This window comes from Sceloporus undulatus, chromosome 3 (assembly GCF_019175285.1).
Source record: "Sceloporus undulatus isolate JIND9_A2432 ecotype Alabama chromosome 3, SceUnd_v1.1, whole genome shotgun sequence".
In the NCBI taxonomy this organism is placed as follows: Eukaryota; Metazoa; Chordata; class Lepidosauria; order Squamata; family Phrynosomatidae; genus Sceloporus; species Sceloporus undulatus.
Window position 1 is genome coordinate 218,411,264 of NC_056524.1, and position 24,133 is coordinate 218,435,396.

General features: G+C 38.8%; 1 protein-coding gene across 5 annotated transcripts in view; it reads left to right on the forward strand.

Annotated features, from left to right (window-relative positions):
* The first annotated feature begins 3,737 nt into the window (after positions 1-3,737).
* VPS8 (VPS8 subunit of CORVET complex) overlaps positions 3,738-24,133 on the forward strand; it is a 132,846-nt gene continuing 112,450 nt past the window's right edge. For 3 of the 5 annotated variants that reach the window (XR_006102899.1, XM_042457865.1, XM_042457861.1), the window contains exons 1-14: positions 3,738-3,823; positions 6,604-6,809; positions 9,601-9,669; positions 10,427-10,557; positions 12,689-12,782; positions 14,981-15,013; positions 15,554-15,608; positions 16,146-16,151; positions 19,242-19,366; positions 20,134-20,220; positions 21,066-21,133; positions 22,432-22,585; positions 22,936-22,995; positions 23,739-23,846. Coding sequence is in view for 4 of the 5 variants with exons in the window: in XM_042457865.1 (XP_042313799.1) it covers positions 6,648-6,809; positions 9,601-9,669; positions 10,427-10,557; positions 12,689-12,782; positions 14,981-15,013; positions 15,554-15,608; positions 16,146-16,151; positions 19,242-19,366; positions 20,134-20,220; positions 21,066-21,133; positions 22,432-22,585; positions 22,936-22,995; positions 23,739-23,846 (1,152 nt within the window). In the remaining variant the exon portion in view is untranslated. The remainder of the gene's footprint in view (positions 3,824-6,603; positions 6,810-9,600; positions 9,670-10,426; positions 10,558-12,688; positions 12,783-14,980; positions 15,014-15,553; positions 15,609-16,145; positions 16,152-19,241; positions 19,367-20,133; positions 20,221-21,065; positions 21,134-22,431; positions 22,586-22,935; positions 22,996-23,738; positions 23,847-24,133) is intronic. The other 2 variants (XM_042457864.1, XM_042457863.1) reach the window with 2 other exon arrangements.

Consider the following 24,133-nt stretch of genomic DNA (forward strand, 5'->3'; position numbering starts at 1 on the left):
ATCTGGAAGTGGCGCCGTGAGGCGCACACTCGTGGCGTCACTTCTGCTGTGTGACGTCTGGACGCTGTGCGTCCGAGACGTAAAGATGGCGGCACCCGTGTGGACAGGTGCTGCCATTTACTACGTGCTCTGTGCGTACTAGGGACGGGGACGGTTAGGAAGGTAAGACCCTTCCTAACCCTAGCACGCCCCTTCCTAACCCTAGTACACGCGGAGCGTGTACTAAATGGTGGTTTGTAACGTGCCAAAGTATTCTTACAAGGAAGTTATGTTGTTAGTGTAAATGAGTAGGAAGTTCCACTTATTTTCAAAAGTTACTTTTGACAGCATTTTAGATGCATTTTGACAGGAATTTTCCAGGTTTTATGCAATTGTTGCCTCTCAACCCCCCCCCCCCATTAAATTAACAGAAAATAATGTAAACATAACAGGCAAGAAACAAGTAACATGATGAATTGATTTTCTCATAACTGTAATAAGCAATAGACTAATTTTTAAAATGAGCAATTGAATCAAATTTAATTTGAAAACTAACTTTTTTAGCTCTGATTCAGTGATATGTTTACTGTTGTTTTTCTCTTCATTATTAGTTACTCTTCAATAAAGGCATATGGGTGCTTATCAATTTCGTTTTCTTTTCCACACCCACAATCTAAAGTGATACTATTTGCTCTTAATATGATAGGATGCTTCATTATGGGGGAAATCTTGGGAATTTATTTATGCAAAAGGAATCCAGCACCAAAAACATAGGAATATGGGTAACTTTCAGGCCAAGTGAAGCTTTTTGGGGGGTGGTGGTGGTCCATTTTAGGGGTGGCCAACAAATTCACTGGATAGGAATCCACAAGAACAGAATAGCTGTTGTAGCACCTTGTAGCACCTTTAGAAAGAGGTTGGATGCATTTGGAAGTAGACTTTAAGTCTATGAAAGCTCATGCTGCCAACCTCTTTCTTTCAGTTAGTTTCAAAGGTGCTACAATGTCTCTGTACATACTGTACTGATTCTACAGACTAACACAGCTATATGTTTTGAATTCTACCAGAATAGCTTATAGTTAGTACACTATATGCTTTTCCCATCTTGAAAAATAAGAAGTGAAAAAGTACAGAATGCAGCAATACTCCAATACTCCATAACCTCTCCAACGTTTCACAAATGAAAACTGGGACATGTGTGGCCAAACAACATCAGAGTGTAGTCAAGATGGCAAGAGTTATCAGTGAGGAAGAACTCACAAGCTGGGAGAAGCCGCAACCGCAAGCCTGAGTCTACTGGGAAGAACAAGATTTTCTTCCTGCAGTTGAATAACTCAGTGCAGACATAATAACATAAAAAATCCACCAAACAGTGATACTTTTATTGAGCCAACCAAAATGCACAATATACATGTTGCAAGCATTTCGAAGCTCCACTGGCTTCTTCATCATGTAAGGTGTTAAAAACAAAACAGGGGGGATGGAAATGAAGATGTTATTAATAGACCTGCATTTTGCTGTTTCTGTTCTTAGTTCAGATGGTATAGAGGGGTATGTTTTGCAGAGGTGGCACCTCCTCCTTGGCTTCTGGCCATGTGGCAAGTGGGAGATTCTCAAAGTCCAGGAAATTTAACATCTACTGCAACTAAGGTACTTCTTTTTGCAACCCAGTATGTGAGGCCACAGGCCCCTTTGGTAGGCAGAGGACACTGGATTTCCCAGTGCAAACTGTTTAGACCCTTTGAACTCAGCAGGCAGCCACTGAAGTAGGCTGAAGACAAAAAATAAAAGTCCCAGGAAGAGGAGAGGAAGTGGGACATTTTAAAAGCAGATGCCAAATTGGGAGGTCACAGGTTTAATTGGGACTGTCCCTAGTAAATTGAGATGGTCTGAGTAGGGATGCCATATCCCGCCTGTAGGTGGGACAATCCCGCTTTGGCCAGTGCTGACCCGGTCCCGGTCCAGTTTGGCGCCAAAACCAGGATGGCACCACCTGTGGCCACCTCTGCCCCCGCGCGTGCCGCGGGGGCCTCCAAGGTCTCGCTGGGGCCTGGGAGCACTCTCCGCGGTCGGAGCTCCAGCTGTGGAGATGCTCCCTCCCAGGCCCCAGCGAGGCCTTGGAGGCGGCTCCACGATTGCGGAGTCTTCCAAGGCCTCACCGGGGCCTGGGAGGAGGAGGAGGCCACTTGCCACTGCGGCAATGGCGGTGGCCAATAAAAAATAAAGGTCCTACATTTTTAAACCTTGTCCTATATTTTTCCCGGTTTGGAAGTCCTCAGGTATGGCAACCCTAGGTCCGAGAGTATGCATTCCCCAACATCCATGCTAATTTGTAGTGGTCTCCAAACTATTGTATAAGGGATTTTGGACTTCAGCTTCCAGAATCCCAGACTATTGGCCAACATGGCTGAGGCTTCTGGGAGCTGAAGTCCAAAATCTCTTATAGGGCACAGTTTGGGGAGCACTGAAAGGCTTGGATAGCAATAACATACTATGCAGGGATAACCAGAGGTTATAGGCATAATGCAGTTTGACAGTGGCTTTAACTGCCATGGCTCCATCCTATGATGGATGGGAATTGTAGTTTGTTGTGGCACCAGAGCTCTAGAGAAACTACAAATCACAGAATTTTTTCCCCATAGCATTGTCCCATGGGAGTTAAAGTGGTCTCAAACTCCTTTACTTCAGCAGTGGAGATGAGGCCTAACAACAGGCTGACCAGAGGTCCTCATCGCAAAGGAGGACGAGGCACCGCAAAATGTAGGGCCTTGGAGAAAAAAGTTGGACACGACCAAATAAAAGTTACAAACACTTATAGAAATATAAATCCATGCTTCTTAGTCGTGCCCAAAATGAAGGAAGCTTTGGAATTCCCTCCTGGGCAGGAGGCTGAAATGAAGGGCATGTCCTGGAAAAGGAGGACATTTTGTCGCCCTGAGCTAAACACTCATATAAATTAATGCTTCTTAGCCATGCTCAAAATGAAGGAGATTGTGGAATTCCTCCTGGAGAGACGGCTGAATTGTAGGAAAAGGAGGGTGCCTGGTCACTCTGAGCTAAAAATACTAATTTAGATATAAATTCATGCTTCTTTGTCATGCTCAAAACGGAGGACATTTGGGAATTTCTCCTGGACAGAAAGCCAAAATGGAGGACATGTCCTGGGAAAGGAGGACCTCTGGTCACCCTGGGCTAAAAACACTAATTTAAATATAAACCCATGCTGCTTAGCCATGTTCAAACTGGAGGACATTCAGGAAAATGGCAGGACATGCCAAAATAAAAAGCTTAAAAGCACTCCTATCAATATAAACCTATTCTCCTTAGTCCTGCTCAGAATGGAGGACGTTTAGGGATTCCGCCTGGATACACAAAAGGCTGAAATGTAGGACATGTCTTCGAAAATGAGGACTTCTGCTCGCCCTGAGATTAAAAAAAAACACTCATAGAAATATAAACCCATGCTTATCAGTCATGCTCAAAATGGAGGACGTTTTGGAATGCCTCCTGGAGAGGAGGCTGCAATGTAGGACGCGTCCTGTAAAAGGAGGACGCCCTGAGTGGAAAACAAATGCTGAAATCACTGCTGAATTTTTTTTGCCCAAACCGTTGCATTTCCGGTTGGCGCCAGAAGGGGCCGCTGTAGCGCAACCTAGAAGCATAGGATTTGGAAGAGAGCGCAAGGGCTATAGAAGAGACGGGATCTGTCCCTTTAAGGGCGGTGCCGGGCAATGAGGCTGCGCAAACCCTGGCGGAAGTAAAGGACTGGAGCCCAGGGAGGGGCGGGGGTTAGTTTGCTGCTGCTGCTGCTGCTTTGAGTGAAGAGGAGCCTCAGTGCTGCCTGGTGAGCCAAGACCTTCCTCATCCGGGCATTTTGGGGAGCTGTGCCCCTTGACAGCCCTTTGGGAGAGGCAGCTATAGGTCCTTTGAGCTGAAGAGGAGGCCCATAGGGAAGGAAACCCAGCCAGGGGCTGTGAAAGTGAAGGGGGCACCACCAGAGGCCCTCCTCCCCACCAAGGAGGACCAGTCACTGCCAAATGGAGGAGGACATTCAGGGGAAATGGAGGAGGGCATGGCCAAAGAAAGGCTAGAAACACTCCTAGGAATCTGCTTCTTAAGCCCTGCTCAAAATGGAGGACCTTTTGGTCTGTCCTCCTGAACAGTAGGAGGCTGGAATGTAAGACGTGTCCTGGAAAAGGAGGATGCTCCTCTGAGCTGGAAACACTCATAGGGATATAAATTGCATGCTTCTTTAGCCCTGCTCAAAATGGAGGACCTTTTGGTCTGTCCTCCTTGACATATATATAATAAATCTCATGCTTCTTTATCCATGCTCAAAATGGAGGACCTTTTGGTCTGCCCTACTTGACATATATATATAAATCTCATGCTTCTTTAGCCATGCTCAAAATGGAGGACCTTTTGGCCTGTATTCCTTGACACATACATACATACACACACATGAATATAAATGTCATGCTTCTTTAGCCATGCTCAAAATGGAGGACCTTTAAGCATGTCCTCCAGGACAATAGGAGGCTGGAATGTAGGATGTGTCCTGGAAAAGGAGGATGCGGCTGGTCACCCTGAGCTAGAAACATTCACATAAATTTCATGCTTCTTAGCCATGCTCAAAATGGAGGACATTTTGTTTTTTTGTTTTTAAAAATCTTTATTATTATAATTAATCATAAAACAAAGATTTTCCATTTGTATTTGTAATTTTATTTTGATAATATAATAGTGTAAAGTAAATAAATATTAAATATCTATCTATCTATCTAGATTAATATTGTTAAATAATATTATATGAAAGTAGCAGATTTTGTGTACATGAATGTTTCTTGGCAACGTACTAATTATCTTAATTATATTAAAAGTAAAACAGAGAGAAAGAACCAAAAATTTTAAGGTGCTTCAAAGTTTGATTCAAAAAAGCTGGACATTTTGGAATTCCTCCTGGACAGAAGGTTGAAATGTAGGACTCTCCTGGAAAAAGGAGGACCTTTGGCCACCCTGAGCTACAAACACTAATATAAATATAAATGCACACTTCTTAGTCCTGCTCCAAATGGAGGATGTTTTGGAATTCCTCCTGATCAGAAGGCTGAAATGTAGGACATGTCCTTTAAAAAGAGGATGTCTGATGAATGTGGATTTTTTTTGTGGTGTCCGAAATAGGAACACACCTGCAGAGAAGGTGTTTGTGTGGCAGGTCCTGACCTGACAGAAGGTCCTGAAATCTCTGTCTGCCTGGGGCAGGTGGGAAGGGAGGGAGTCCTAGGGCTTCTTGAGCATCACTATTTGCTGGGCCTTGTTCTTTGTAATCGGTAGAGGTGACATGTTGTTGTGCGCCTTCAAGTTGTTTCCGACTCATGGGATGTTTCTTCAGAGGGGCTTTTCCATTGCTTTCCTCTGAGGCTGAGAGTGTGACTTGCCCAAGATCACCCAGTGGGTTTACATGGCTCAGTACGGATTTGAACCCTGATCTCCGTAGTTGTAGTCCAGCGCTCAGACCACTATGCCAAGGGTTCTTATATTTATCAGCAGGACAACTAGAAAAGTTACTTTTTGGATTACAAGTCCCAGACTTCCCCAGCCACTGCAAGTCCCACATTCCTCCTCCTTCCATCTTTCAGCAGTGCTGACTGGTGAATTCTGAGACTTGTATATTTCCCCTCCAAGTTCTGACTGCTAAGTAAAGTAATAAAGGTCGATTTGGTGGCCCAGTCTCAAGAATGCTTGAAAGCAACCTGCAGACTATCTATTGAACTTGGGAGCAATAGTGGATTGACAGAATTTTATATGTAGCATGAGCATTTAAGGCTAAATCCAAGATCTGTTCTTACAGGAGACCTGTTGAATTAAATGGCATTTCAATTAGTCATGACTCACAAATTCCATTCATTCTGATAAGTCTATACAGAGTAAGACAGATGAAAGATTTTGATAAGTGTTGCTCTCTAGGCAGCTACCAACAAATTTGCTGATGACTTTTAGAGAAGGATGTTTACCAAATCATAATTAGCTATTTAGTAGAGATGCCCAGCCCTTTGTCCTTAGTAAGGGCCTCCAGTGTGACTTACAATAGAAATAATTAGAAATATACTAGATATTATTTGTTGGCCTTGGTCAAATCTCTGAATGTATACATGCTTCTGCATTTCTGGTATGGTATGAGGCTGGCAGGTAAATTGCCCCAAAGAAGCAAGAGAATCAGTTGTGGAGAGGCATTAGTTATGAACATTTTGCAGTGAAAAGGAAACTTGGGAGTGGATCAGGATGCTTTTATGGAAGAGCAATTGAGATGATGGAGTAGTAGTTTGGCTGCCCTATGAGAACAACAAATAGTACAGATACTGTATCTCCTTTCTATCTCGATACAGAGGCCTCACTTGACACGGTTTGTGTAGGCTGGATATCAATGAATGTGTATTTCAAGATAAAACTCTTTTTGGTATGTTTGGGTATAATCTCGCTCTCAGGCTAGTTAGGGGTTCTTAGCCATAAGCTGCTGCTCATGGCAGCTACCTGAATGTTGTTGGTTACTGTGGTCTTTCTCAAATGTTCTATATGTATTACTGCTGTAAATGTAGCATGTGAACCAATCCATTTCAATTACAGGTCCTTTGGCTCTGAAAGTTTCTTATGAGCTGGGAACAGCAAAGATGGAAGATGAAAAGAAGATGGAGGCACATAACCTTGACTCAGATCAGGGTCCTTTTTCTGTGACAGATGACTCAAATCAACAACCTTTGTGCCAGGAAGCCCCTTCCCCGAAGCTATCTGTGACTGAACTGAGCAGGGAATTAGAGTCTAGGAGTGAGCTGGTAAGACTTAAGAGTCCATTGTTATTTGTAGAGCCAAATGCCATGTTCTCAGGCCATCTGTACTGAGCACATCTGTACTTTTGCCATGTACATTTTTCTGTTCTGTGCTTTCATAGTGTGAGCTGATGGAAATTAATTTTTAGTTGTTGGAGACACTAGTTTCAAGTCAGTAAAATTGACTGGATGTTTCTATATATAAGAATATTAATAAGTTCTTATATTTTAGATCAAAACAAAATTTTGGCCCATAAATATTTGGTTCAGATTGGAGAAATGCCTCCATCCATCCATCCATCCATCCATCCATCCATCCATCCATCCCTTTATTTATACCCTGACTTTTTCCCAAGTTGGATCCAGACAAATACAAGTTGAACTCTGTTCAAGCCACAGAGATTTTTTGCCTACCCATTCTTGCTGCAACCCTTCCACCGAATTTGGGAGAATAGTGTTGGATGAGTTGCAGCATATGAATACTCTTAGTTGCATGTTTGCTTACTAGAAGCAAATAGAAAATTATTAGCAAACTACACAGAGAGACTTTGGTTCATAACTGGATGAGAGGGCTTGGAATTTTAAAAAATCTTGTATTTTTCAACCTATTTTGATTTAAAGTGTCATGCAATAGCAAGAATTAAACAAATTACATAGGAACCACAAAGATAACTTACAGCGATTCATGATTCTGTTTTATGGTACGATGTCTAGTTTGTTTAACCTTCTTTGTATTTTTTCAGTTTGGTGTGTGTATATATGTGTGTGTATATATATACACACACACACATACATACTGTATATTCTTATGTCATATAGCTGGCTTCTCTAATACTGTTTTTTAATTTAATTTTTATAATATTTCCATAAACCAATATCTTCCTACATTCTATTACATTACATACTATTAGATTTTAACACATTATTTTATATACCCCTCAGTGCCCCCCTTCCCTGAGCCATTCCCATCCTTATATTCAATCCAAAATTTCAGTTCATCTTCTAGAGGTAATCTTCCATCTTTTCTCAATACTTTCTCGACAAATTCTTTCCAAATCCCCTCAAAGTCATTTCTTTTCCATAATCCTTTTTTTACTTTCAGTTTACATGTGAATTTATCATTAATAGCTAATCTCCATACCTCTTTGTACCAATCCTCCACTCCTACATCTATTTTCGTTTTCCAACACCTTGCTATTATTAATCTCGCTGCTATAAGCAAATTTGTTACCAAATCTTTTTCTTCTTTTTTCCATTTTTCTGAGTTATATTACGATAACAAAACAATATTCTGTCTTCTATCTATTTTTATATTCATAACATTTTCTATAACACAGTTATGATATAGCACAGTGGGGGAGATTGCGAATAGAAAGATTAATATTTGCTTTGTAGAAAACAGCCAAACATCCAATCTACATTTTAGCTGCTGATAGTTGGAAGTTGGAAGAAAAATATGAAAATTCATAAAGCAAATAAAAATGTGTTTTAACCTAATAGAAGTATGCAGTTGGGTTGATCTCTCTCTCTCTGGTGGGCTAGATATGTATTTTATGTATAGGCTGCCTTTAAACCACAACAGTTCTGAAAATAGCTTCCTGTTAGCTAAAACAATTTATAAATGAATCAGTAAAAATAATTGAAGCATTTGAAGGTGTTGCTAGGTATAGTTGCTGCTGCATTTTCTTCTGTTCCCCAGATGTTTGCTGCTTAACCCCATTTGTAGCCCACTGCTGTAACACCTAGGGCCAATCTGTAAGGCATTTTGGTTGCTAACAGACTTTGTGAGATGAATAGAATAGAACAGAATCTTTATCACAATCACAGACCAGCACAATTGTTATATGATTCTACAGCAGGTAAATAGGGGGCTGGCAGTGGGAACAGTGGAAATGTTAGTTGCTGCTCCCTAGAATATTGATGTGCTCCATTTGAAGGGCACAAGGCATTCCTCTTCAGGACTTTTGCTTTCAGGCTTTTGTGTGTGGATAGCCCCACAGTCCTGGGTTGTCCCTCTGGGACAAAGGGAGCATATAAATGAAATGAAATAAGTAAAGCAGAACAGTCCAATCTTAGCTACTTGATGCAAGGTCAGAAGAGATGAAGCCAGCCTTACTTTCTTTGGTCGGGAACTCCACAGTTGGGGTGCTGATACAGAGCTTGTGACAATTCAAGCTCTGTCACATGTATTTATGAATATTGCCTCACAGAGTGCTGGAATACACAGCAGGGCCTCTGCTGAGGATTTCAAATTTTAGGCAGACACAATCCTTTTAGGGCTTCGTAGTAAAATCAGCACTTTGAATTGAGCTTGGAAGCCAACTGGAAGCCAGTCCAGTTCTTGTAGAAGAAACCAGTGTTATACAGTGTTACATATTGCTGACAGTAGTCTGGCTACTACATTTTACACTATCCAAAGCTTCCAAACACTTCTCAAGGGTAGCTCTGTGCAGAGGATTTTGCAGTAGTCTAATTGGGGGTAATGTAAGACACTGTGGCCAGATCCACCCTCCCCAAGAAAGGATGCAACTGACGTACCAACCAAAGCTGGGCAAAGGTATTCCTGGCTATTGCAGTTACCTGGTTTTCCAAGAACATCTCTGATTCCAACCTTCTTCCCTAAGCTATGAACCTGATCTTTCAAGGGGAGTGCAACCCCATCCAAAGCCGGATGTGGGCCCAAATCAGTAGATTTCCTACTGATATTCTTACTGATTAGAAACATGATACACTACTGTAGCGGTATGTCAATAAACATTTGATGATGAAGCCTGATTTTTTTCCTTTTCTTATCTAGATAGATGATAAAGAGTTTGATATTCCTCAGGTTGATACTCCTCCGACACTAGAAAGTATTTTAAATGAGGTGAGTTGAGTTGGATAGTAAGAATTTTCCTGCCCCCTTTACATACCATGCCAGGATAGTTAAAAGCTGATGTACAAATTGATCATAAGCCTGCTTCTTGTTACTTGTGGTGCTGCTTTCAAAACTACTTTGGCAAACATGAATAAGGCTGTGTAAAAACTGTTAAAACCTTTTCATCAGCTTTTTTTTTGTGGCTTCTGTGTTCCTTTATTTTATTTTCTTTAGTTGCACTTTTAAATTGTCTATCATCCAGAGTTCTCTATGCAATGTACAAGCTGTTAAAAGTATACTACAATGCACAACTGCAATAACACAATAGTGCTTTGTTCACCATTGTTGATGAACAAATACTGTTTTTGCCTATAACAAAATACCAAGCATGTGGTCTTCAAACCTATTCAATAAGTAATAAGCTGTAGTTATTGTATTTAACAAAGTAGAATGCAATCCGTGAAAGCTTATAATAAAACATGCAGTGGTTAAATGCCTGTACTGCAGCCATTCACTCAAAACCACAAGGTTGCGAGTTCAAGACCAGCAAAAGGGCCCAAGCTCAACTCAGGCTTGCATCTTTCCGAGGTCACTAAAATGAGTACCCAGACTGTTGGGGGCAAATTAGCTTACTTGCTAATTAGCTTACTTGCTGTTCACCGCTATGATCTTTGGAATAGCGGTATATAAATAAAACAAATTATTATTATTATTATTATTATAACGAAACTGTAATAGAGTAACTACATATTTTTGTGTCTCTCAGACTGATGATGAAGAAGAGCCATTTGTTCTGGAGGACCCTTCTCTTCTAAATATTGACAACATTGACACACACTCGTATGATACTTCTTCTGTAGCAAGTTCTGACAGTGGAGACAGGACACACCTCAAAAGGTAGATGGTTGTTGGCAAATGAATTTGTATGGCAGTTTTTTCTAATGCAGACTTCAGAGAAATCTTTTGAAGATTTAGATAGGTTAGGAAAAAATCTTCAAAAATGTACACACTTTTGAGATATTTTTGCATGTCCTAGTAAAAGTATTGCCCAACAAAAGATTTTCATAGATCAACATTCTTTTGCTTTTCATGAGAAACCTTTGGTTCCTGACACTGAATCTGGAGGTGATAATTATTAACTATTGAATCATAATTGTAAATCTTTTAAATATTATGGTTGGCACGGAAGATGAGATGGTCATGATACACATTGCAAACAACTTTTTAAAATTAAATTTATGAATACAGAAAAGCATACCATTTGAAATTTCAGCATCTTAAAAATCAATTATCTACATATGTATATTGGAGGTTTTAATTATTTTGAATTGGAGTAGTTGCTCTTGCTTTATTTGACTGCTTCAAGCCAATTTCCAGTTGATGATGGGATGATCTGCCCTATAATTGTAGAGGCCCAACTGGATCAGTTGTAAGTGGTGAATCTTGAAAATACAAATCAGATTCTGCACAAATGCATGCAAGCTAACAATTGCTCTGTCAAAACCAGATTTCCTTATTACTTACAATTAACTACTTAATCTCTACTGTAAAAAACACAATAAATGATAGATGATTTTCTTCTGTCTCACTGAGGCTTAAATTTTGTCTCTTTCTTGAGGCAAAAAGCAATATGGTTGTTACAAAGTATGGCAGTGTAAAATCATTGTCAACTTGCAGAACATTAAATAGCTTGGTGCCTGTTAATTGGAAATGATTTTTCTGAAGTTGAGTTAATTCTTTTTGATTGAACAAAGAAGTTTATTTCAATAATATCCAATTTGTTACCAGAACTTGGGCAGTGAAATCCCATACCTTTTTTATGCTGGAACTGGCAAAACTTTGTTGCTGTGCTGGTGGAACTGTCCCATGCTGAAAGTATGACTATCACAAGCTTAAGTGGGGAAGCATGCAACCAAAAATGTTATTTAAAAGTGTGAGTGGTGGGGGGGGGATTCAGATGTGTCCTCATATCCACAGAGTCTTTGGGAATACCCACCTGTTGATGCCTAGACACACAAAGTGGGTCAGTGAATTCAGAGTGATGGGAATATGCAGCAAGCATGCACAGCCACATCAATACGTGCACAATATGCATGATAACAATGAAGTGTTCCTACCCCCTCAGTTCCAGTAGCTCAGCTATCAATGGCCCTGCTACTGCCAGTCTTCAGGCTTCCATTCAGGGCAGAATTCAAATTCACTTGTGTGCCAGAACAACAATTCTGTGAAGCATAAAACACATGGAAGGATGGTGAGCCCATATAATACTTACATTACATTTGCAAAGAGTCCCTGCAACCCTCCTTGGAATAAAATGTTCAAGAGCTATCCTGGAAGGAAAATACTCTTCCCATCAGAAAAAAGCTTGGACAATAAGGGCAACCATAGGTAAAGTGACCCCAGTAGGTTCACTGTATAGGATATAGGATTAAAAAATGGGACACAAGGGTTTGCATACTAGCAGGAGACATAGAATGAAGTTACATGGGCTATAGCATAAGTGTACTTGTCTTCTGTGCCAGCAGTGATTTCTCTGTACTTCAGTCATTCTTTCAATGGAGTATTCTATCTACATAGGTAAGGTATTGCACTGATATCTCTTCCATAGTGTTGGCATATATGGCATTTCATCAGATTAGTCAGACTTAATGTAACCCATGGATAGGCAACTTTTAAATCTCCAAATAATGCTGGCTGCAGTTTCTATCATTCTAAATACTTGCTGTTCACCGCTATGATCTTTGGAATAGCGGTATATAAATAAAACAAATTATTATTAATTATTATTATTATTTATTTACAGTATTACCATAGTTAGGATGAGGTATGGCCGTCCCAACATCATATGGAGCAATTTCTCCCCTGCCATAGCCCACCAGCTGGCTGATCCCCAGCACAGAATTGTGTTCTTTTCTCCCTTATCTTGTGTGCATTCTTTTTAAAAAGTCATAGTTCTCGTGAAAGCATTGGAGCATATAGCATTGTAGTTATTCATGTAGAATAAAGCATATGTTCTTGGTTTACAAAGGAAGAAGAAGCTTCGTGATTCTTTCTCTGTTCATGGCTCAGTTATACGGCTGTCACTTTTAAAAGGAATTTCTGCACAAATAGTGTCTGCAGCAGTAAGTACCTCTCTCCTCCTTTTTTTTTAAGATTGTCTGTTGTGGCAAATGGAAAGTGTAGATGATATATAAGAGGGACTGTGGTTCACGGGTAGAATTCAGAATGTGAAAGGATTTTGGTCTGAATTACCCCAAAGTTACAGTGTGCCGTAACTACTGAGTGTATGCCTTATTTTCCCCAGATGTAATAGAGGCAACATATTTCATATATAAGTGTGCATCCAACTGTTACCATGAGGGTTGTTCAAAAAGTGACACATTTCATGTGTTATCACAATGTTGCATTTACTTCTAATTCAGGAGGATAATAAGTATTATAACTTTTCAGTATGTATCTCTAATCATTTTGGGCTTGGCTGAGAAGGGGGGGAAGGGGGAACATTTAGGATAGAGTGAAAGCTGGATTGCTAAGAAAAGGAGGGAAATTTTATATGCACAGACACAATTATCTGAATTAGTTGATTCTGGACAAACAGCACTCTGAGAAAGACAACCTTTGAAATGAGGAAGAATCCTTCCTCCTGCTGCTGGATGGGTTGCCATCTTTGTTCTTTGCAAGGCAACTAAACTCCTACATTAGCAAGCTACATCCCCTGCTCCAAATGAAAGGCTGGAGTCAGTCAGTAACTTTACACTCTCCTTTAAAGAGTGAGGTAGGGGGAGGTAAGTGGTATGAGCATCATGTTTAGCACAATGCAAAGAAGTGTGCTTTATAAGTCTTAAGTGAATATGCAGTTAAAAGGTATAGATGCAGTGGTTATATTTTTTGTACTTGCATGGTTATATCTGTAGCCAAGTTACATATGCTGTGCTCTGATAATGTTTTGTCGCACAAAAAACAAATCTGCATGTCCAGTGGTGTGTCAAATATTCAAAGTCAGCTAGGAATTGTTATGCAGCATGGTGCTATTCTCACAGTTAGCTGATTACAGTTAGGAACAAATGGTGCAGGTTCATACATCCCTGACATAAACTTTGTATTGATAGGATCCTATGATCCTAGGTTTTTTCATTCCTGCCTTGCCAACAGATGAAGGACTATTTTTTTCTATTCTATCCTTTCAAAACCTGAGCAGGAAAATAACTGCTGAGACACAAAAGAAGAAGAGAAAAATATTGAATGCAATGCTGATAAAATTGATGTGTGACTGTCATCTAATTAGTGAGGATTTAAAACTGCAACTATACCCACAAATCAGGAGGTCAAAGCGAAAACTACAGAATGCCTCTGGTCTGTTCTCTGAGGCAGTGCTGAGGAAAATATTTTTAAACTCCAGTGAAAATAGAGTGGAAGGATTAGTGCTAAAAATGCCACTGCTGAAAAATAATGTGGTCAGAAACAGTAAGGGTGTTGGAATTAGCAGCCCAGGATCCAGTAAGAGATAAGGAAAAGGGTTTGGAATTTAGGAGGGGAGGAAGTAAAAACAAAATTAGGGACAGAGTTAAACAGAAAGACATACTGATTTTATCAGATTAAAAAAAAAACTAAACAGTTTAGTGCTTAAGTTTCCTATGCTCTCTTCAGGTCACCACCTTGAAATTTCCAATTCCAGGCTGAGGGATGGTGCTGAAACCAGGAATGCTAATTGTGATCTTGCTAAGCCTCAGAACATAAAGATGCATAAAGACAAACCCAGGAGGAGGAATATTCAAAGGGATGTTGTAGCACCTTTGAGACTGCGTGAAAAAAACCTGTAGGATGAGCTTTCACAGATATGGTCTGCTTCCTCATACATTTAGTCTCAAAGGTGCTACATGATCCCATTTCATACTGGTATCCGAGGCCAACATAGTTATATCTCTGAATTCTACCCCCAGAGAAGGAGGCTGAGGCTGTGTGTGATGCCATATCCTGATCCCTAAACCCCAGATAAATGGATTCTGTACCAGGCATTTGGACATATTTTGGTCCAAGCCCAATCTACATTGGAATGGAAGGAGCTCCATACAAAGTCATTGTGACCAGCTAATTTTCACACTCCTCACATGGGATGTGTGTAACATATTTGTGTCATGATTTCTGCTTATGCTAGAGGATTTGGGCAGAGACACAAACAGATGGATTTGAAAAACAAATTTGGAAGCCTCAGGTATGCAGATAATATTGTATTTCAAATTCATTATAGGCCTGGCAGCTTGTTGTCCTCATTTATCACATATTAACAAGCATTGTTTTAGTTATATATTCTCTCTTTTAGGCCAAAGTGGATGCTGGCTTACCCACTGCAATAGTAAGTTTGTAAAGATTTCTATAATATTTTGTGGCTTATATTTGTACTCAATATGCATTTTTCCTAGGTGTTACATTTTTACATGCCTTTCTTGTTTTCTGAGACTACTTTGTTTGCCTTAATATGCAGAGTTAGTAAGAGATGCAATTTAAAACCAATACTGTAAAAAACTAAGGATACGATGCACTGACCACAGTTAATTTGCAATATTCACTTGATTTGCAATATCCTATGAGAGTGGAGAAGACCAGGGGCTGTACACACCACTCAGCACATCTCAGAGGACTGCACCCCCACATCTTGCAATTGCATTTTAAAAAAGCATTATTTCTTAAACATTGTTTCCCTATGACTTCTAGTTTACTTTCTGCTTTAACAGAACAGAAACAGTTGGACCTAAAGCAACTGAGCCGGGGGGGGGGGGGATAACAAAATTGACTGTCATGGCCAATATCTAATCATCCATTGGGGTTATAAGCACTGCTATGAGTGTCTTGACATTTCTAAATCTGAATTTTACCCATCTTTTGGTATGTTTAGGCAGCATCAAGTCTCATTGCAGTGGGAACATCCCATGGTCTAGCACTTATATTTGGTAAGTAAGCATACTGCTTAATATTAGAAACTCACTTTGACTTTTATTTCTGTGGAATAGTCTATGAAACTGTGTTTCATTCTGTTTCAACAAGATATTAGGGTTTAAAATACATTTAGTGATACAAATAGTACCAGTATGTCTGGTAATTTGGTACTATAGGCTTACTAGAAAGTAACACATGTAAGTAATACAATATATTTTTGTAACTATTGCAGTTTCTCATTTAGGATCATGTTAACTTGCTGGCTTCTTCTATTTGAAATATTGGAAAATAAATGTTTATAAATCAAAGAAAGGTGCCTCTTGTCTTATCACAAGATGGCTTTTGAAAACAGTTTTTGCCTCTTGTATTAAAGAAATTGATATGGTCACCACTTCCCACTTCTACCATCCCAGCAGGAACTCATTTATGATGAACATCCTGCTGAACAGAGATGTCTTATTGGAAATAACAATATGTTATTCCTTTTTTTCTTCTGTATTGATTTCTGGCTTTTTTTCCTCCTTTGACTTTTTCCCTCATGGATTGAGAAGGCAAAGGTATAGTACTGTTTGTGCATGTAATTTGCATGAATAGCTGCACATTATAAATAACACTCTGAAATTTTTACAATTATGGACGAAGGCTATAATTCAAGGTCACAGGTTCATAGAGTTCACAGCATATGATATAGCAGCTTATGGCAGTTTGTCTATTTAGAATTGGAAATAAATAATAAAATGAAATTCAACACAGAGAAATGTAAGGTACTGCACTTAGGGCAGAAAAATGAAATGCACAGATATAGGATGGGAGACACATTGCTGAATGAAAGTACATGTGAAAGAGATCTAGGAGTCCAAGTAGACCATAAGTTGAACATGAGGCAACAGTGTGATGCGGCAGCTAAAAAGGCCAATGCAATTCTAGGCTGCATCAATAAAAGTATAGTGTCTAGATCAAGAGAAGTAATAGTGCCACTGTATTCTGCTCTGGTCAGGCCCCACCTGGAATATTGTGTCCAGTTCTGGGCACCACAATTCAAAAAGGACATTGAGAAACTGGAGCGTGTCCAGAGGAGGGCGACTAAAATGGTGAAAGGTCTGGAAACCTTGCCCTATGAGGAACGACTCAGGGAGCTGGGGATGTTTAGCCTGGAGAAGAGAAGGTTAAGAGGTGATATGATAGCCCTGTTTAAATATTTGAAAGGATGTCACATTGAGGAGGAAGCAAGCTTGTTTTCTGCTGCTCCAGAGAACAGGACCCGGAACAATGGATGCAAGCTACAGGAAAAGAGATTCCACCTGAACATTAGGAAGAACTTCCTGACAGTAAGGGCTGTTCGACAGTGGAACAAACTCCCCCGGAGTGTAGTGGCGTCTCCTTCCTTGGAGGTCTTTAAGCAGAGGCTGGATGGCCATCTGTTGGGGATGCTTTGATTTGGATTTCCTGCATGGCAGGGGGTTGGACTGGATGGCCCTAGTGGTCTCTTCCAATTCTATGATTCTATGATTCTATTAGGAAATTTCATTGCAGAACAAAGAAATATTTTGCCTGTATTTTTTGAAATAAGAATGAAATGACCATCAATATACTATCCCTCATAGTTTCTGAATGTGGATGCACACATGAAACTTTGCTTCCAAGTGAGGTAGTGATTTGTTCATCTTGAAGAGTGGCAGCAGGTCTTTTCTGACTTATAAAATTTTATTTTACTGTGCTTTGTGATGGTAACAGCAGACTTTACATCTCAGTGACTCAACTACCCTGTATCATATTTTTCCTGGACACAGCATTGCAAGGGGGGAAGGAAGAGACATGGTGGTTGCTACTTAAACTTAATCCTGTGTCTTGCTTGTTTGGCCTCATCTTTTCTCTTAATCCTGATGGAGTTTTGTTCTTGTTATAAAGGTGATAATTTAGGTGTTTCTTACTCATTTTTTATTATTCTTCAACAATTTGAAATTTTAGTTTGTGAAATATATGGTTTTTCTTGAAGCATTTCAAATATTATTTTATTATTTTTACTGTATTTTATGCTGGCCTCATTAGCTAGCCTCTCTCTCATCTTTCTCTTCTTTCTTGGTTCTATTCAACTTATTTTCTCTTCTTACTGGTTGATTAAATTTGAATTTAAGAGGCTCTTCTTTGGATGACTTAAAGGTTAAAGTAACAAAATGTTCAAATGTATTTGTATTTTTAAACTCTGCTGTAATCCCGCCTCGATCCAATCAGGAGAGGCGGGAAGATACAGACAAAATTTATTATTATTATTATTATTATTATTATTATTATTATTAATTAAATACAGTAATTAAAAATTAAAAATAACAAACAGTAAAAAAGCAGCATTAGAAACTTACCTTCCAACAGAAACACCATATAAATATCATCAAGTTAAAAAACATTAAAACAGTGAGAGCCCAAGGATTATTTAAAAGATCTGGGTGAATAAAAATGCCTTTATTTGAGCTTAAAGAAGACCATGAAGAAGGCACCAAACTGCTCTGTGACGTTACTGAGAAAACTGTCTTCTTCATAGCCACCTGCCTGACTGTGTTTGGTTAGGGCATGTGGAGCAGAGCTGAGAGAAAGAGATGAGCATCATCTGTATCTTGGTGGCAACTCAACACAAAACTCCAGATGACCTATTCCAGTAGTTTGGTGTAAGTGTTAAACAATATGGGAGGAAATACTGTAATAGAACCCTAGGGAACCCCAAAGCACAGATACCACAAACATAAAGAATAAACCCACTATACCAGCTCCTATAGTCATCCTTCCAAGGAGCTGAAAAACCACTGCCAAGTGCTGTTTCCTATACACATCTTTGAGAATCTGTCAAGGAGAATTCTTATAGCATTGAAATCTATGGAGAGATGCAGAACAAATAATACTGCCCTATTTTCTCTTGGCAGGTTCTTTCAGAGAGTGACCCAGGCAATTCCTATCCTAAAACCAAATTTCACTGGAATTGAGCCAAAAAATAAAATAAATCAGTAAAGAATTGATTAACTACCAGTCTCACAGTCATATTGTCCAGGATATTGGCCCTGATTTGTATTTCTTAGCATCTTAAGGGTTCAGATTAGCTTTGCTTCAGGAAAAACTGGATTATTGTTGTTTTTGAAGTGTTTGAGATTACTCCCTCTCTCAAGGAAATGTTTACTTCCTGGATGTGGTAAGACTTCTCTTCCCTGCTAGATTCAGCATGCTAGGATAGCAAATGGTTGAGTACACAAATGATTGACTGAAGTGGAATAAAACTCATGTCCACATTCTGAGGTTCCTTTCATAACATTGAACATATCACTTCTCAGTTGTGTTAGCTGTATTGATTGTAATTCCACCTTCATATTAAAATTTTAAAAGTTATATCCTTAGTTCCTCCTCCTGCTCTTTTCCCCAGAGCTTATTTCACTTCATATTCCAGTAAGTGAAATTCACCATTAATATTACCCAAATCAAGAGTCATAGGGAATTATGATTATGCAAACGGAAAGAGTGTGAGCTTGTTGCATGTTGTCATTTATCCAAGCCATGTGAAGGATTAATTGAGCCAATCTGAAAATGTATGTTGTTTCCAATATTGAAGTACTAATCTGTGTTACTTAATACCCATGGGTTAACTGAGCTTACTTTTTGTTTAGATCCTAACCAGGCTCTTCGGCTTTGTTTGGGCAGTACTGCAGTTGGAGCACAATATGGGGCTATATCTGCTCTTAGTATCAACAATGATTGTTCACGACTTCTGTGTGGTTTTGCAAAAGGACAGGTAATATTATTATGCATCCTACTCAGTTCTATATATCTTACTTAGAAGCCAAACTCACTGACTTCTAAGTTGAACTTGCTTCCAGTTAAGTGTGGATAGGATTTGGCTGTGGTGAGGTGTTTTTTCAATGTAAAGTTTCTGCTGTTAACCATTTGTCAATTTATGAGCATTTTTGTGTGAGCTGGCTACCAGCACTCTTTATTTATTTCTTGCCTACTCTCCATTTTGATTTATGAGTGTACACATATACAGAAAATCTTTAACTATGTGCATGACTTCATCATCCGCTTTAAAGTCAGGTAAATCTGTGGGCATTATTTTTGTCATTTTAATATTCAGCTATAATGTGTGTATTCTGTTGCATCTAACTTTAATCCTAGAAATTTTAATTTTCCTTTTATAAAAATATATCTTTCATTACTGCATGATAGCAATGTATTATGTCCTCTTAAGTTCAGACTGGAAGACAAATAAAGAAAACTCTATTTCCTTTTTAAAAGCAAATTTTATATCCAGTTTTCCAGTAGAATAAACATAATTTCTGCTAACCCTGAAAGACAGCAGAAAATGGGGGCAGGTTTGCAGAGTGCTCAACTTGCCAAACCATGGACCATTACTATGTGAAAATGTATAAAATATTAGATGTTTTCTGTACCTGAAAAGTAGAAAAACAGGGGAGCTGGTGGCAAAGTTCTCATTGTTGTGTTCATACTTCGATAGGAAGGGTTTCCATTTGAGAAAATGAATCTCTAGTCTTTTACTTACAGATTACCATGTGGGATCTGGCCAGTGGAAAGCTTTTGAGATCCATAACAGATGCTCATCCTCCAGGAACTGCAATTTTACACATTAAGGTAATGAAAATAAAATAATAATAATAATAATAATAATAATAATAATAATAATATTTACTTATACCCCGTTCTTCAGCCAAAGCTATCAGAGCAGCTTACAGTTATTTGTTTTCTTTTCTAAGCTGTGTTAGCAGCGCATAAATAAATAAACAGAAATAAATAAATACTGTAAGTCTTCCCAATTCTAATAAGTTATGCATAGTTAAAACAGTTTCTGTTGTTGTTTTTAGTCACAGCTAGCAGGTGGCAAAGTGAAGTCCTTGACTGCTTTTGTGGTCCTTAACATTTTTTAGGCTCCCTGGAGCACCATTCTCTCTCCCCCCCCCCCCCCCCAATATATATTGTCTCTCTGGGAAGCCTCCAAGATTAGCAGTTCCCCTTTTGAACTGGAGAACTGGTGAACTGGAGAGTCTTGCAATTTAACATTAAAAATACATGTTATTCAAAGATAGAATGGTCTTCTAGCCACCTCATTTTTTGGACATTTTTAGTAGTCTGTGCAGCCACTGGGGAAGTTTCAGGGCAGAAAAGTAGCTCCTGGACCTGACACAATTGCTTTTGGCTTTTATAGTATAGAATACTGGAAAGGAAACATATGGGAGAGAAATTAGTGAACCTCAGAAAGGATTCAGTGCTATATTAGAGTTAGATTAGGGTAGTGTGAAATATTGAGTAAATAAGAGAATGTAGTCTTGGTGAACAGGGAAGTGGGTGATACTTTAAAATTTTGGGAAATGAGGGTTCTTTGTAATATTCCTGTTTAGTAATTATTTTTGAATTATTTAGTAATTGTTAATAATTACTGCAAACATTTTCATGGAGAGGGGAATTAATGTTCTATTCAGTTTACAGATGATCCAACTCTAGCAATTTGCAACGACAGTGGAGGCTCAGTATTTGAACTGTCATTCAAGTAAGAATATTTGTATTTATTATAAGAGAAACAAAATATAAGGCTATGTATGACTTCAGATTGAAATATTTTCTAAGAACTTGAGGTGCAGTATTCCAAGCCAATGATTATCTGATAGTGGAGATACCATGAGGCTTACCCATTGTACTCTGAGTGTACTGACCCCACAGTTACCCCAAATGCAGGAGATGTGACTGTGGTATTCCAAGCACACATTATGCTCAAGAGATTAAAGAGATCAATTCACTGTAAAATATTTTCCCATTCTCCTGAGAGTCCCTCTTTTATTCTTTATCTGCTTCAGACAGCAGAGGTTTCTGATCATATTAGAAGGTATATTCTCATAGAAAATATGTTCTTGTAGAAGAAAACATTCTTGTAGAAGGCATATTTGTGTAAGGTTACATATTACTTGATTTTTGGCAGTTAATCACAATGGCATTTTTTACAAAATCTCCAGATTTAGTAATAATGGTTGACTGAATGCCAATTCCTGAGGAGTAAAAAGCCAGAAGGACTGTTGTCTTCCAATCCTGATCTCAGTGATATCCTGTTGTACAAATTAGAAAGCAGGGTGCTTCGTTAGTTGGATCTTTTGAGACAGACTGTGCTAGGACTGATGAGATCCATGTTCATATACTTGTTCAGCTGCAAGCCAATCACTAGCTTTTCATCGGTCACTCTGTCTCAGCCTAACCTAGGATTGTTGTGAGGATTCAGATAAGGTTTATATGTTAGATAACATATCAAGTTGCCTTGCATTGGATTCCTTGACATTTTTGGGGGGGCGGGGTATACTGATAGCTACTCTGGTGTCATATCACTTTCAGGGAAAGGAGTTAATTGGTTCATGTTAAACACTTGTGATTAAGGATGATGAGAAAGCAGATCATCTTTAGATTTCTATTGCTATCATCCCAATGGATTAAGATAAATAACAGTGAAAGTAAAACTCTGACAAAAATGGAATATAATACAGCTTTATATTATATAAACGTATAAAAACAACAATATAAATTGTATTGCTAAATAATTTTTCCTGAACATGTTTTAATTCTTATCAGTAGTTCTCTGTAGCTGCTCCATTGCCCAGGGTCATCTTGGGACTATATGAAGAACAGCTGTTGAAGACAAAATTACAAATGCTCTTTTGGTTTATACTATTGATGCTGAACTTGCAAATGCAATTTTTACATTAACTTGGACTGGTACACAACACATTTAAAGTATCTCATTATTCCCCATCCCCACACTCAGTTTTCTGCACACTGAGTTGTTGTCTTGTGCTTTGCTTTCAGGAGAGTCATGGGTGTGAGAACATGTGAATCACGCTGCTTGTTCAGTGGTTCTAAGGGAGAAGTTTGCTGCATTGAACCTTTGCATGCAAAGGCCGAGCTGAGAGACCATCCCATCACTCAGTACTCTCTGCTAGCGATGGCTTCTTTAACAAAGGTGACCTGCTTTCTCTATATGACATTCCATTAAAAAAAACCCTGGCAAATATTTTGAAACATAAGATGTAGTAATAATGATTGTTATTCTTGTGTGCCTTCAAGTTGTTTCCAGTTTATACCAACCCTATGGTGAACTTCTCATGAGGTTTTCTTGGAAAGATTTGTTCAGAGCAAAGTTTGCCTTTGCCTTCCTCTGAGGCTGAGAAAGTGTAACATACCTAAGGTCATCCAGTGGCTTTCCATGACCAAGTGGGGATTCAAACCCTGGTCTCCAGAGTCTTAGTTCAGTTATCAAACCAGTATACCATGCTGGCTCTCAGGAATAATTATATATATTACTAATTGCAGATTCTTGTCATTGGACTAAAACCATCTTTGAAAGTGTGGATGACTTTTCCATATGGTCGTGTAAGTAAATTCACATTATATTTGTGCATGAGGATTATTTAGGAATCTAAATATTCTGCTTCAGGAATCTAAAACAGCCTTCCACAGTGTTACAACAATATTATGCATTAAACTCTATACTGTGATGGAATTGACACAATAAGAATATGAATTTGGAGGTACAGCAGCATTGTGCATTATACTCTATACTGTGATGGAATCGACACAATAAGAATATGAATTTGGAGGTTCCCAGTTCCTTGTGAGAAGAGAGTCTGGAAAGTGATCGAAGCAAAAAACTTTTCTGAAAATCATGGAAAGCCAATCTGTACAAAAATGTATAGTCATGTCTGTTGTGAGATGCCTTATTCACCTCTGTATCTTGGATGTTTTGCATATTCATCTGGGATTTATTGTTGATTAGCAGGGAGATTATTTTTGAGTCTTTGTGATCCCCTGATTGACAGCCTGCTCTTATGAAGTTAGATACTTGTGAAACTATTAATTCTAGTAGGCTTAAAGGCACCTCTGTATTTGATTGAGCTGCTAATCAAGTAAACTGCAAACTTTGCATATCTTATATATAACCTGTTCACAAGAAATTAAATAATAAGATAAACCAACAAGTCTTCCTCAAGCGTAACTATGTAAATCGGGACCAGTACTTTTGATTTTGAGGCTAACAGTATACTTACTTTTTTACAGCTAATACTTTCCCCCTGTTGACTTATGTGACACAAAGAATTGGGTGTTCTTATTTTCAGATGGACCCATCCAGTGTTCCATTGCTGGCATGGCATTTTGTTGCTGTGCAAACATCTGTGAATCCTGTGCTTGCCTTCTGTCGGGGAGACGTTGTCCATTTCCTTCTGGTAATATTCATGTTGTCCATCAGCTGAGAGATTATATTTTTAGTACCTATTCCTGTAGTGTGGTTGGTCATTGGTTAACAAAATCCATAGGGTGGAAACAGTTCTATTGTGAGATAGATTTTGTAAGATCAGTTTTTATGTTTGTTAATCAGCTGAAAAAACATTTTGTTGTAGCCTTATCAGTTCAGTGGCATCTCAATACCATTATTATCTCTTAAAACTTTGATAGAATGTGTTCTGTGGTGTATTTATATTAGAAACATAGGAAGAAGTATGCTAGGTCAGAT